The sequence below is a fragment of the Harpia harpyja genome, chromosome 5, assembly GCF_026419915.1.
Source record: "Harpia harpyja isolate bHarHar1 chromosome 5, bHarHar1 primary haplotype, whole genome shotgun sequence".
In the NCBI taxonomy this organism is placed as follows: Eukaryota; Metazoa; Chordata; class Aves; order Accipitriformes; family Accipitridae; genus Harpia; species Harpia harpyja.
Window position 1 is genome coordinate 54320459 of NC_068944.1, and position 14945 is coordinate 54335403.

The 14945-nt window shown below is 38.9% G+C and overlaps 1 protein-coding gene across 4 annotated transcripts in view; it reads left to right on the forward strand.

Annotated features, from left to right (window-relative positions):
• The window catches only part of CPQ (carboxypeptidase Q), a 166595-nt gene that overhangs the window by 34735 nt on the left and 116915 nt on the right, over positions 1–14945 (forward strand). For all 4 annotated transcript variants that reach the window (XM_052788674.1, XM_052788675.1, XM_052788673.1 and 1 more), the window contains exon 3: positions 2625–2832. In XM_052788674.1, the coding sequence (XP_052644634.1) occupies positions 2625–2832 (208 nt within the window). The remainder of the gene's footprint in view (positions 1–2624; positions 2833–14945) is intronic.

Here is a 14945-nt window from a genome sequence, read left to right on the forward strand (position 1 = left end):
ATCGGATAATGAAAGGAGTAAGAAAGAGATAGGACAGCTTTTGACATGGGATGCAGAGCCATAAAGAGATAGAACAGCTTTTGACATGGGATGCAGAGCCATAAGGCACTGAATTGGTAGGAGATGCTAGGGGTAGAGTTTTGTTAATTTGCTTAAAGGCTAAGTAAGTTGAGGCATTTCCCATTTTTAAAAGGAGTAACTCATTCCCTTTAAACTGATAAACTGTTGGGTTTTTTGTTTCATTTCTCCCCTTGCACAGGAGGTCTTAGGGTGGTTTGTGTATGTGTGTCCACATCTGTATTTAAGATAAACATTGCTCTTGTCACTTCAATAGATGAGACTGAAATGGTATAAAATGGGATTAAAATGCAAATGAGTTGTTGACTTAGTCAGAAGTTACACAGGAGTGAAGTTTTACTTTGTTACAGAATGCTCTGCAATTGATGCTTTTAGTATACTGTGCTGCCATTAAGTTAAACTTGCAGAAAGAACCTTTGTTTTGTTTTGTCAAAGGATGGCTTTATTTAGTTTTTTGGGGAACATTCAAAAGTAGAGATACTGGGCTGGAGTTTGCAGCTATGTGTTCTTTCCCTTAGCTTTAATTCCCACAAAGCTCACTGTACAAACCACTGATGCCTGTCATCTAGGGAGGGCCATAAATGTACTTCTCCATGATATTTCTTAGGGATTATAGATGGTTACTAGCTGCCTGTAGTGTTCTTTAAAAACCATCCAGGGTTGGTGTTTGTTCATTAATGCAGTAATGCCAAGAAGAGTTACAGTCCTTGCTTCCCTTGACAAGCAGTCAGTAATACAACATGTGCCCTTCCAGTGCCTGCTGCATGATCCAAGTGGAGCATTGGGGAGAGCTAATAGGAAATACAGATTGCAGTATCAACCTACTGAGACCAAGACTTTTCTTGTGGAAAACGAAATTTTGCAGATACCTGGCTTTACTTCCAGTGGCACGGTTCCATACCTGGAATGATCCTGTCACTGGGATGCTCCTTAGGTAGGCAGCTGAACCTGCAGTTCATTAGAAGCAGCTGGAGTCAGTTAACACGCTCACCTACCTGCCAACAACAACTAGTAAAATTTGAAGGTGATTCTCTGGTTTGGCTCTCTGCCTCCTTCTGTAAAGCTAAGAATCTGAATAGTTATTTAAAATTTTTACACCTCTCACACTAGGTTAGTTCTGTAGCTAAAACTCATGGGCTTTTGCTGTAGCAGTAGATGTCTTTTGCCCTCTTAGTGGTGCACTCTTAAGAAACCAAACTTTTTTGTGTGATATAGTTACTTTAAGGTTTTGAAGTGTACTATAGTTTGATCTTAAAGAAGCCATGAGCCTGGATGCACTGGTGCTGGAAGAGATGATCTTCCTATTCTTCTATCAGTTCTTCTCATGTGTTACAGTCTCAACTACAAGCCTTTGAAATCTTCTCCAAATAATTCTTACACTACAAAAAAAAAAAAAAAAAAAAAAGAAAAAGAAGAAAGAGGACTTTCAAGGAGAAACATTTTCTTCTTAAAAACATGATAGTTTGACTTCTTCAACAAATCCTTGCTAGACATTTGTTATTAGTTTTAGTTTTCACTGACATATTCTGTGGCTTTTAGGTGAAATGTACAACACTAAAATTTCAAGCATCCATTACTTCTATATTTAGAAGGAAAGTACCAGCCCATGTTGTTAAGCAGTTTCTACTTATCTCTGTAACCAATCAACAAAATTGGATTTTAAGCATAGTGGTCATTGTAATGAATTACTTCTTAAATGCTGTGAAATATAGTTCCTCAGTTAATGTTCTAAAAAGTTAGAAGGATTCTCTGGCTTTGGGAAAAACTACTTATCTATAAAATCCTTTGTTTTTTCAAGCAAGATAATATAGTAATTTAAAATGATTCCAACTATTAAAAACAAAGAGCTGTGTGGGTTCTAACTTACCATGTGTGAATAGTTCTGCAGAAATACCTGCCTATGTTCTCTGTGTAATAACTGGGAAAGATAGGCTCCTGGAAAAGCTCCCAGAAGGAGATCCAGTAGAACTGTGGTATTCTCCTGAATTAAATAGGAAGATTTTTTTTTTTTTATAAACATACTGCAAAATTTGTTGAAACTGCAGAGCTTTAATTTAATTTCATTTATGGATTAAATAATTTTATAAGTGTTTCAGTGTAAAAATATGTGCTTCTAGTTGTCTTATGTTAAGCTAAGTTGTTTAGCAACATATCAAAACAATTCCATGAAAGAATTACTATCTTGTTTTATTAATCCCATAGGCAGCTTTTGCAAATGTTTTTGTACTATAGATGATTGCAGTGAGGCATTAAAGCACATGCAGAGAACAGAATTCCCCTCATGTATCCTTCTTGTCCTTCAAGTTATGTTTTAATACCAATCTGATAGCATGGTTTACAGAACTGTGTGTACTTGGTTCAAGGTGCTATTACAGCTATTTACTACCAATCCCTGATGAAGCATTTCACGTAGTCTTCCTTTTCCAGTAAGAAGTTAAATCTGATTTCTTGTGTTCTGCACAGTCCATGCTTTTCTGTCTGTTAAAACTGGTTGTAGGGAAGTTACAGGAAAGCAATGTTAAAGCCACTGTAATACTTTCTTTCAGGAATTACGTCGGAAGTCATAGTGGTAGCCTCTTTTGATGAACTGCACAAAAGAGCTCAGGAGGCCAAGGGGAAGATTGTTGTCTACAATGAACCTTTCATCAGTTATGGTGAAACTGTGCGATACAGATCACAGGGAGCAGTGGAAGCTGCTAAAGTTGGAGCAGTGGCATCCCTCATTAGATCCATTGCTTCTTTTTCTATTCACAGGTAAGCATTTTTCTCTTTTCTCCCCGTGACTCACATTTCAGTCTTTAGTTCACATGTCATTTCTGGGCAGGCGTTTTTGTTCTCCATGACCTAAACCTTGCCAGTTACGAGTAGGTGTTCGGTTTTGAAACTATTGGCTGCACAATAGTTCTTTTCCCCTGTGCTTTGTCATTCTTTTAAAATGTTTTCATTTTTTGTTACTGATCCAAATTTTGTATGATACTTTTTTAAAAGAAGTTCCTGCATTCTCAAGGCTGCCATAAATATAAATATTCTGAGATCAACCAAAATCAAATGCCTTTGGTGACAACATGTACCAGACTGTCAGTGATGATATGAACTGGTCATTCTGTATATTTGACTAGAATGTAAGTGTACAGTTTTTATTGTAGTGGTCATTTTCCTAGCATGAGGCTGACTTGTACTAGATGAAGGAGTAGTCTGCTTTGAACAGAATTATTTAGAACACTTCAGCAGTAAGGTTTGTAATTCTCATGCTGCTTTTAAGTAAGGTAAGTTGAAATAATGATTTTTTTAAAGTATTTTTAGATGTCTTAGTACATTACTTATTTATCATATATAGTGTTACATTACTGAAATGAGCTTTTTTAGTTTTATTCTGGTTGGTAACAGAATTCGTTATTTTATCTGGTGATTTTTTCCAACTCTGAAAGCTTACACTTAAAATGCTCATCTATTGTGAAAAAGACTGGTTGAGGCATCGAGAGGAAATGGAGAAGAGTCCAGCCATAAAGTAAAAGGGTGACAGATACACGCTGTCTTTTAACATAGTATTTTTAAAATTTTACACAATTATTGGTGAACTTAATGCCTGCAGTGAGCCTTGTGTAGTAGCCTGCTGGTTGCGATGAGAGTTCTGGTCACGCGGGCTCAGACAGCAGAGCTGGACTGAGGATCGCAGACGGGACAGACCCATCTCCCTGCCCAGCCTCCTGAACCTGAGCTGCAGCCTGAGCAGGAGTGGCAGGGGCTTAAGTGATGCCAGACACAAAGCTTGACTGCTTAAACTGTAGAGCTGTGTTAATAAAACCACTTAAGACAGCATGGAAGAGAGACACGCAGTTTATACAAGAGGTGCTGTATTTTGTAATGTTGTTCTTTTTTTGGCAACTACATTTTTAGAACAGTACAGGCCATTTACTCCTTCCCCTAGCTGCCCAGTAACTCTTTACCTACTGAGGAGTCATTGGCAGTGGCTAACCTGACCCTGAATGTGTGCCACATCATAAACTGGAATTGTGTTCTGTTTAGATGACACTGTGGTTTCTTTTTGATCTCTGCTCCTAGGTTTTCTTTCTACACAAGTCTAGGCTGAAGGTGGGAAGGGGTGGTATGGCTTTGGGTCTTGCTTGAGGCTGGGACTGGGAAGTGGCTGGGACAAGCACTTGGAAGCATGCTTGATTCCACCATTTCGGACAGAACATAAGTGGTCACATCTCAGCAGTATGAGAAGTGTGCAAGTGTCGCCATTTGTGATGCTTCAGAATGTCTGACAAATGCAGTAATGCCAACTGACTGTATTGGATCATGTGCAGAGGACAGCTCTGCTGCCAGTGTAGTTGCTTGATAGCGTTTTTATATGCTCTATGTTCCCGTAAAGAAGCCAACATTACTTATTTAAAATGCTTTCTCAAAAATAAAGTACTTAGATACTATCCAAACTATACTAGTGTATTTCTTGATCCCCAACAAATGGGATGTTTACGATATATTTTCTAACACTTTCAATTTTCTAGTAAAGTTCATAATAATGAACAGATAGTAGAATATGTTTCAAAAACAGTTTTATGAAAAATTACATGGTTTCAAAATAGTGTTATTTGATATCATCAAAGAATATTGCAATCTATAATCTGTTGACTATCTGAAAACCAGGAGATGATCTATCCTGTCCTTAGTTCTGGTGCCCTGGAGAGGTATCCATTTGAAAGCGACTCTTTGTATCTTCTGTTTGCCAGACTATTTATGGAAGTGCATTTTAACATGTAACGGAAAATTTAGAGATGAGGAACAGAGGTGGAGACTGAAGGTAGTAAAGCCTGTTTATTAGGTCTGGGTACTGGCATTACAGCTATTTCAGAATTGAATGAAAAGAGAAGAGAAACAGATGCTAAATGCATGTTTGTTTAGAAGTATTGAATCCTTAATTGAGGCTGGGAGCTGAGGTGTCATTCCCAAAAGCAATTTCAAATTTAGATGCTGCCAGGAAGCATTTTTTCATTAAATGTACTTTCTGTCCTTTCTTCATTTACCTTCACTTAGGGGTTTTTTGGGTGTGGGAGGGATTGGTTAATCTATTTTTTCCTATAATAAGGGAAGTATTCAGGTCCAGTCCGTCACTTCTGCCACTCCGTGATGCCTAGATCTGTTTGTCTTGTTTCTAACAGAAAATAGGTATTGCTGTAGGCAGGATGGATTTTCTTATCTCCATGCCTTTTCCTATGTTTTCTCTTAATCACCAGCTGTGTGTCTCCTTACTGATGTGCTGTGCTGGATGGACGCTGTGCTGGATGGACGCTGTGCTGGATGTGGTGCTTCTTGTCAATCAGTGTCTGGGGCACTGTTTGTTCAAGTCGCTTGCCTTTTTGATTGACTGATGGGAAATACTGCATTGCTGCAGGGAGTAGCGTGTTAGAAGGGTGAGAGATGGAAGGTAAAAAGCCGATAAAAGACTTCTAAGTGTTGTGAAAGAAAGTCTTGCATTCTTGCAATTTGTATACCGCTGCTTTGTTGACCAGAACCTTTTCTTCTTGGGCCTGTGTGTTTACATGTGCACCTATAATATGAATAACTGCTAATGGGATTGTGGCAGTTCTCCAAAACATCCTGGAAACATCTTAGAAGAAAGTATCCTCCTTCTGATACTGCACTATCCCACTTTCCTCAGGAAAATGAAGGGTGGAACTTCACAATTTTCCCTAAATTATATCAGCTTTGGTGTGGTTTGTTTGGGTATTTTTTTTAAGATTTCAACCCCTTTTGGACAGGGAGTTGCTTATGTGATTGTTCTATTTGCAATGAATTAAGCTGGCTGGAACAATAGAAGCCACTTTTTGGTGTGATTTCTAGGTGACCTTGCAATGCGAATAATATTGATAGGTTAATACTAGGTACTTTCTAGTAGATTAACATTTTAGGCTTATTTGGGCTGATTATTAAAGCTTACTGACAAGATAGAATTGGTAAAATCACAACATGAATTAAATCAGTGTTCTCTTGCTGACAGCTTAGTGGCTGTTCCTTGTTCCAGAGATGGCAAGCGACTGCCACATTGGCAAGAGCAAAGTTTGAAGGGAACCTTTGAGCAGGGATTATGTGGGCAGCTTATTTTTCTTTACAGTGTGGTGATATAGCTATGGAGTGAATGAAACCACTTGGGGACTCAGGCATCCCAACTCTGAATAAGGGCAAGAAGGAATGAACCTGAATATATTCAGGAAAACTCATTGCTGTGTTTATATTGGGGGTCATGCCAACTCACCAGTGACAGTGAAGGACTGGAAGGATTTGTTGTTGAGTTTCAAGGAGTGAATTTATTTATTTAGGACAGAAATGGTAAGTGAATAGGAAATAAAATGAGCAACAGCATCTCCCTTGGCCTATGAAGAGATGACAGTAGTTAGGTGGTTGATATTACCATGTTGCGTGGCAGTTGTGTCTCGTGGCATTGTCACCATGTTGTGTTAGAGTCAAATAATTCTCTTGCTACTTTATAGGTATCATATAAGAGTGGGTTTTGTTACTTAGGAGAAAGTCACTGTAACAGGTAGGTAATTTTCCCTGCCCTCCCCCCAAATGCTGTGTTTATGACAGCGTTTTTCCCAGTAACAATTTCCTGAAGCACTGGCAATTTGGTGGTGAAAACATTTAAGCATGGATATTAGGAGTTAAGAGTAACAGAACTATTTTTAATGAACCTTCTCAAATAACACATGTTACTGTAATCAGTCAACAGAATCCATAGTATTCGGCTTTGTGGAGAAATCCAGGTGTTGCCTTTTTTTGCTTTAATAGCTTGGCTGTGCTGCGATTAACTGTCTTGTACAAGTTAAAGTAATACATACATTTACTGTTGTATACAATAAACTGATGAGTATTTCCCAGTTTATAGTGAATGTTTTACAGTAAGAATACTCAATTTACAAGGCATGGTTAAAAATGTGGTTGTAATAAGCTAGCCATAAGTATGGGTTTTTGCTTCCTCGTTGTTCATTTTCACAACATTTTATAGATAAAAGGTATCCTTTAGCTATTGAAATGGTCCAGTATTTATCCTGTGGTGAATACTCTTATGAATCTAAAACTATAAGTAAATCCTTCTGTTGCTCAAGAACCACAGATTATCTAGATAAAGTCGTAACACTGTGTCTTGTAATAATAACCCCTTTAAGGGCTCTAGAAAGAAGCAAATTTGAGTGTTTTTCAAGAACTCAAAAAGAAAGTTCCCCAGAATTCTCAGAGATAAATGCCAAGAGCCCAATTATTATTTTTTTAAATGCCACAGAACAATCTCTCCAGTATATAAGAAATCCAACAGGGAACATGTTACAAGGCCAACGTAGACCAAGGAGTACTTTGACCCAGTCTGAAGACTGTTAACAAGGACACATACTTGGACAAGTTCTCTTTTTTGGCTGAATTCAGCATCTTATACTTATCTGAAGTAAGTAATTTCCTTCACTTTCTCTCCCCTTCTCCAGGCTACAGGTGGCCAAGACACAATGTCTGCTTGCGAAGCTCTAGTAACTCTAATCAAAAGCTGTTTCTCGATGAAAGCAGAATTTATGAGTGGCATGGTGCAACTCAAGGTTTATGGCAGAGGTTGCATGGATAGCCCGAGTGGATGCATATGACACAATTAAGTGCGGGCATGCCAGGGCTGGAATATAATTTCATGTAATATATGTGAATTTGAAAACTGTTGCTTTTCCTTTATCTTAATTTCCCCTTTTTGTCACCTCACTTGGTTTATTTTCTTCTACCATGTATAGTCATGTATACCTTTTTGTAAATACATTGTACTCTCAAAGTGCATTTTCTTTTCCTCTCCTGTTTTCCCTTTTATTCTTCACTGCTTTGTAAACAATTTATTCCCTTCTCCATCTCGCTGGCAATGCATGTGAGTTAGTGTCATTTTTCAGCTTTTGGGTGTTAGCTCAGTGATTCCTTATGACATCACCTCTTCCTAATGCTTGGCCTGCTGCCTTTGGTTCCATATGTGAGACTTGCTTGCTAAGGAGAGCTTCCTCCTTTCCCTAAAATTCCATGTCTAAGGAAAGTAAGGGCTTATTCACATCAGTGGTGGCAGAGACACTCAACTTCTGCTCCTTCTGGCAAGTTTTCTGAAGTCTGAGGTGGTACAGTAGTATTGGTAGGATTTCTTTAGCTTTTATTTGTCTTTTGTAGCAAAGAGATGCATTGGTGGTCTTTAAAACTGATGTTTTATCTTGGAAAGGCTGTATCATCTGGTTGTGTCATGAGCCTTGAAAGCTCCTTTTCCTCCTGTTCTGCCCCTCCTTCCACAACGAATGCCAGTATATCTAATTTTTTGCTATCATCTTAGGAGCCTTTCTTCCTATGACCCATTCTGCTGTCCGTAGAGGGGGAGCAGTGCCATGTCCATGTGGGATTGTATTTCAGCTGGTAAGCGCTGGCTAAGACTTGTGTGTGAGCGTGAGGGCAGTTCTCTGTTAATATGGCACTTGCCATGGCCTGAGCCCAGCCTGCTCAGGAGCTATAAGTCAGGTCCCTAAGCACCTCTATTGCTCTGTGAGCATGCGGTCTAGCTAAGCAGACCTATATTCCCTTCCATGTATCATAGGCTGGGAGTCAAGCAGGTGAGACAGGTCACTTTGCCCTAGAAAGCTGCCCCTGTTGCCCATTAAATGGCCTGGACCACCAGCTATTATTTTCAGCCAAAAAATCTTGACCTGTGTGTAAATTTCTAAAACTTAACCTACATCTTAAAATAATTTCAGGAGCTCTTCAGCTAAACGCTTCATTTTTATTGTCTTCTTTCATTTTTGTTATTTAATAAACAAAATGATTGCTGTGAACAAGCAAGCCTATGGTAGCACAAAACAGGAGTTAGGTTTGTCGTCACTTTTTCTTCACTCACACTGTCTGTTGTAGCATGGGACTGGTCATCCAGATTGCTGCTCAACTAAAAAAAAATCTTTCCTCAGGCATTTGAGTTTAACTAAGATTGTTCACTGCCACTGGCACCTGTTGAAAGGAAAGGAATGGAATTGGTTTATATGTATGAAATGAAGTAGGAGTTTTTGTATAATTAGTTTTTGTAGGTTTTTGCTTCACTTCGCTCTTTTCGCTCAACACTCATACACACCTTTTTCTGATCTGCCTATAGCACGCTGGTGACTAAGTGATCTTCTAGGCTGCTGAAGCCATGCAGCCTCAGTGGCATATCTGGCCATGTTCAGGGGCCAGCCTGGCTGATGCTCGCAGGATGCGTAGCTGGAGAGAAGCCGACAGGTAACATCTCTGGCCACGTGTACAGGCTTAGTGTGCGTGAGCTGCCAGTGCCTTGGGTATATTTGAATTTTGGTCCCCCTCTCCAAGTCCTGTGTCAGTTCAGGAATTTGTGGTTACTCTGGCTTTTGGCCTGTTAGCGCATGTGGTATGTGAGTTAATTTCCTGCAGTTCTGTTCAGTCCTCTCAATTTTTTCTTGCTTCTAATTAAGCTAGCCTTGGGCTCTCAAGTCTGCAGGGGTGGGATGTATTTTAGTCCATTTGTAAACCCGCTTCTTTGGTTTTTGGTTAATGAAATAATCTTGTGTCTTGTTCTGTTGGGATTAGGAAAAATATTTTACTGGTTGTCCAAACTTTTTCCTCTTCTAACTGCAAATAATTTTTACATGTTTCAAAACAAAAATCCTTGTGTTGCAATGGAGTTTTTCTGTCTGATGATATAATTAAGTAAAAATCACTTTTTTTAAAAAGTAAAGCTGCAATTAAAGATTTAGGTGCAACAGCTGAGACTGAGCATGTGTTAGTGGTTGGGCTGTGCTAGGTGCACTTATTGAGTGCATCTTCTGGTTTAGTTTCATCTGAAAGGAATCTAACACTGGTGCTCAGAGACTGCTCGGTGATCGGACAGCCAAGAATTTTGGGAGGTTCACTTCAAAAGCTCATTCTTTATTCAAACTAAAAGGCTAATATGGACATACCATGTGAGACCTTTAAGAAAGTCACATCATCTATATAGTAATTTAAACTTTTTATGGTGTAATTTCTATTGTTGTGGCCAGAGATGTGCCCTCTGTGATACGAGATTCACTTAATCAGTGCAGGTTGTGGCTCTTGATTATCAAATGGCAATTCCAAGAGGGAGTGCAGGGACAGAGACGAACGAGGTTTTCTGTAAGTCAGGGAAGACAAACTTAGGGATATTCACTGCATGTCAACCAAGTAGGTCTCCTTGATGCTGATATGTACGTAAAATCAAACATTATTATTATTGAAAACTTTTTCATAGAAATGGATAAACCAGATTGCCTTTTTGTCAAGAAAAAACACTGAGAAAGATCTGTTTTAGAAGGCAGAAAGTTACTGGGTTAAGTTTCCAGAAATAATGTTTTTCAAAGGATGTCTGGGGCACAAGACATTTATCTGAGTGTAAAAGTAAACTATTTCTGTATTCCTTGAGCAAAAAAATCTACTATTTTTACCTCTTTTTTCCATTTCATGTGACAGTGCTAAGCTGGAATCTGGAATTCTCCTTGATTGCTTGTAATGCTACGTTCTTTGGTTCTGGTGCATGCTATTCAGCAGTGCCACCACTTCTGCTTCCAGGGAGCTAGTTCTTGTTGGAAGTACTGAAAATAAAGAGTTTGCCTGTGTTACGTGTGGATCTGATGCCTTCGTTTATTTACTCACGAAACTTCCTTTGCTCATTGCCATCTTCCAGTGACAAGAGTAACTGTTCTTATTATTGCCTTGTGATTTTTAAGTGTTTTTTTTCTTCCCTAGCATGTGAGTTTTATGTGCACAGGGTGAAGTGGTGAATGTGTGTGTTGAAGAGTTATTGTGTTTTAGTGGGGAGGAGAATGCAGTTGTGGTCAAGGCAGTTTAGAATTGATCTCTGAGGGAATTGGAAAACTGATGAATCTGATTCTCCTCGGCTTGATATTGTGCGTGCTTGCTTTTGAGACTGCAGAATTGTTATAAAAATAGTCTCCTTCTGAGTAGGCAGCACCTTCTGTCTGCTTTGCGCAGGCTTGGGGAATGCACGAGGCATAAGGGCAGCAGGAAGCTGGATGATAACTGTAGAGATGTAACAGTAATGCTGTAGATGACTGAAGAAATTGGGAAGTACCACTGATTATTTCTGAACACTCTTCACTTATGGGATTATTATAGTGGCAGGAATTGTTCGTAGGAAACATCTCAATGAGATACCGTCCTAAGGCAATATCCTGTGGCAATAGGGTACAGCAATATTGTGTTCTGTTCTACTAAGGGACCAGGAAACAAAGATAAAACCCTTGTTTGTGGTGTAACAAGAGGAAATAAGAGCAGACCATGTTTTATAAGTCTCTGGTGAGCTTGTGGGAGATTCTAGTTATGTTTCATAGCACCGTGCATGTTGTCTTGCTGCCCTTAGAGATATGAATTGTTGGTGTGCTGTGGGATTTATTTTCTTGCCCTGCACTTAGGGGCTTTTCCTCCAGGATGTCTGTATATGTTGTTGACTGACAATTCATTAATTTTTACTTTGCTTCCTATGTTCCCTGAAGGCCAACATGCCAGACTGCATTCTGCAGTGCAGTCTTTGTGCTCACTTTTGGGCAAATCCTGTCAGCAAGAGAACTTGGATGTCCTTAGAAGAAATGGAGCCTGTGCTTTAGGAGATCATCATATCGCACAGTGGATTCTTGCTATTTGAGCAGTGATTAAGGAGTCAAATTTCAGGTAACTTCATAAGAGTGAGAAATCTCTAGATGATGTTTCTTAAGTCCCAATCTCTCTGGCTTTTGCCAAACTTTTTGCCTCTTTTTGCTTTGAACTGTATAACTCTGTTTTTTCCAGTAGACAGGGCTTGATATGACATCTGAAACCTCTGGGTAATTTCATACGTCTGGCAGATTTGTTTTCTTACAAAGTCAGTAAAATGCTGATGAGACTAACAAGGGCTTTCTCTACCTCCTAGTTTTGGCTACTCCTGTTCAGGAATATGTAATTGGAAAGAGTTTCATCCGTTTAGTGTCTAGTAATATAAGCAGTGTCCTGTAACTTTGGTAGAGGCAGGTAAAGGGCTAGTAAAATCTTTGTCAGTAGACTCTGTTATCCGGAAAGATGCTGTAAGGATAATGGTCCTTTTGAAATCCTCGCTTCCTCACCAATAGCTTCCCAAGGCAAACCTTTACCAATGTAGTATTCAAGGTGTTTTTTTCTTCTCTTCTGGCCCACCCACTCTCCTAACATTACTGACTCATAAATTTTCTTGGTGGCTAGATGGCCACCCGTATCATGAATAACATGTGTTAACTCTGGTCTTATTTGGGTACCATGAGCACCCGCTGATGAGATTTGGTCATATTCTGGAGTTAGAAAAATTTAAAGGAACCATTTTGTTCTGCCTTTGCATTACTGGCTCATGTATATAAAGATGTTGAGCATATAAAACTGCCAAGTCTTGGGTTTCTTGTACTGATCTTTAAGGAGTTACAGCTGTGCTTGCTGTGGGTTGAGCACTGGGAACTTTAGCAGTTTTCTGTGATTTCCTGTTTCTCCCTAATCAGCTCCGGCTTTCTTCAGTGCTGCCAGTCCCTTCTGAGTCTGTATGAGTTGCTGTGCCTACAAAAGCCCTGTTAGCAAGTTCAGAACCATCTGACATGATTGTAATGTCTTGATCCATCAATTGCAGATTCTGTTTTAATGTTCTCGCAATAATCAGTTTTCTTGATTACACTGACAAGTGTCTCACTAGTATGTGGCGACCATAAATGTCGAGGATTGTAGGAAAACCTGACAACAAAAATGCAGATAAACATTACAGAGAGGGATCTGAAGAATACAATGCCAATGAATTATTTTCACAAGGGGTGTATTTATTTTCAGCTGCTGATAAGATCTGAGAAGTATGTGGACTGTCATTTCATTTCTCTGTAACTCTGTGTGTTTTTTCTGTGTAAGTACAGCACTGAGGACTTTATCTGGAGTGTTCATCTCCAGAGCACGTGAGCACATGGGTCTGGACAACTGGAAGAGATTAAACAGTACTAGATTAGTTGTGCCAGAATGGTACAGAATTGGTGTTTGGGGTATCCTAGCCTAATACTCTCCTTTTTCATTAAAAAAAAAAAAGGAAAAGAAAAAAAAAGAGAGTAAAGGCTCTGTTTATTGATGTATGCTAGGATTAACTCCATTAATTTCAAGTTACACAGCAACTCACTTTTTGATTTTGGTCCAAGCAGTGCTGAAACAGCTTGTACAGAGGTCTACTGTATAGATTCACCTGCTTATGCAATTTTATTATTTTCGTGTCTTATAATTGGTTTTCCAGTTTGTACTTTCCACTGAGTATTGTTTCTACTTCCTGTACTACTTGAGATACTTTTTCAGAATCTCTCTGGTATTGTTCTTAACCTGATGATGTTACTAAAAATGATCGACATATTACAGAACAGTTTTAGCATGTATATATTAAAGTTTTATTTATGAAAAATATTGTATCTGCTGTAAAACATCTGAAGTATTCTTTTCAAGGTTTACTGCTGATTTCCTATAGTGAACACATGTTTATGTAGGGACTCTGGCTGGATTTGTGTGCTTCAGAATCTGTCTCATGCATACAACAAAATGTTTTATTTTGATATGTAACCTTTTACTGATGTCATGTAGAACAAACAGGCTGACACATATAGATGCCATTTTTAAAATATACTTAATGTACTAGTCAACTGTTAATATTCACAATCTCTGGTTTATGCCCCAGGCATGCAGAGGATTTGGAAATGCTAATTCCTCATTTTTTTTTGCCTTGTTTGCTTAAACATGTGAGCAAACGTGTATGGCTTGCTCCAACATACTATGATTTCTCTTTACAAGAATGTTTGCATTGTTTTTCAGGGGGTAGGGTGCCTCTTGTTTTTGCTGGTTCTTCCATTTCCCACAGTCTTGCTTGTGGCTTGTCCATATGGTAAGGTATTTCTGTGTTATTTCATTAAATGTTGTCTTCACATAGGATGGCCTCACCCTGCTGCGTTAGGTCTGCTATGATCTATGTCAGGCATCTAACTATGATGAGCTAGTCCTGTTTGTATGATGAAACCCTTTATTTATGGGGGGTTTTGACTTGACAATTTTGACTTGTGTTTTTAGGAAGGCAGAGCCACTTATTCCACAGTTGTTGTTTAGAATTGTTTTCTAAATGTAGCCTGATATTGACGGCCAACAGTAATAATGGGCTCTTCCCTGTAGAAGTAATGTCTTGTGCCTTGTAAGTGTAACTATTTCAATTACTTTAATCCTTTTCTCCAGCTTTGTTTTCCCCTTCAAATCCAATCAGTCACCTGAGCCTCTCTCTTATCGTGTCCATCTTGTTGCATCAAATACTAATCCTTTGGTCTTGCCTGCAGGGTAGGGCTAAATGGTGAAAATCCTTCTCCATCTGGTTTATTAAATGAGAGGTGCCAACTCCTGTTTCTGCTCTGCCAGTGATGCCAGCTTTGATTACTTGCCTGTTGTCCTCTCCTTCAGGCACCTTATACTTTCATTTTGTTTCTATATTTGGGAGGATGGTGCAAATCTAAAGCCATAACTTTGTTCTCTTCCAACTTTCCTTTTTAAATCTGACCTTTGGTTTTGTATTTATAGATTGTTCCCATATGTCATTAGCTGGGTAGGTGACTAGGGTCTGTGACTTCTGCTAAACTGTGTCACCGTTACCTTGCTTTCCTAGTCACTGTCTGCAGTACTTCTGCATTGGCTGTCTAATACGAATATTGCAAATACTCTGTGAAACAAAGGAGGTTGTCTTTGATATGTTTCTGTTCATTATTATTAAGCAGGGTTGAGTTTTGACTGCAATTCCTGGATTTTTAATCTACTGTGATCACAAAAGAAGAACA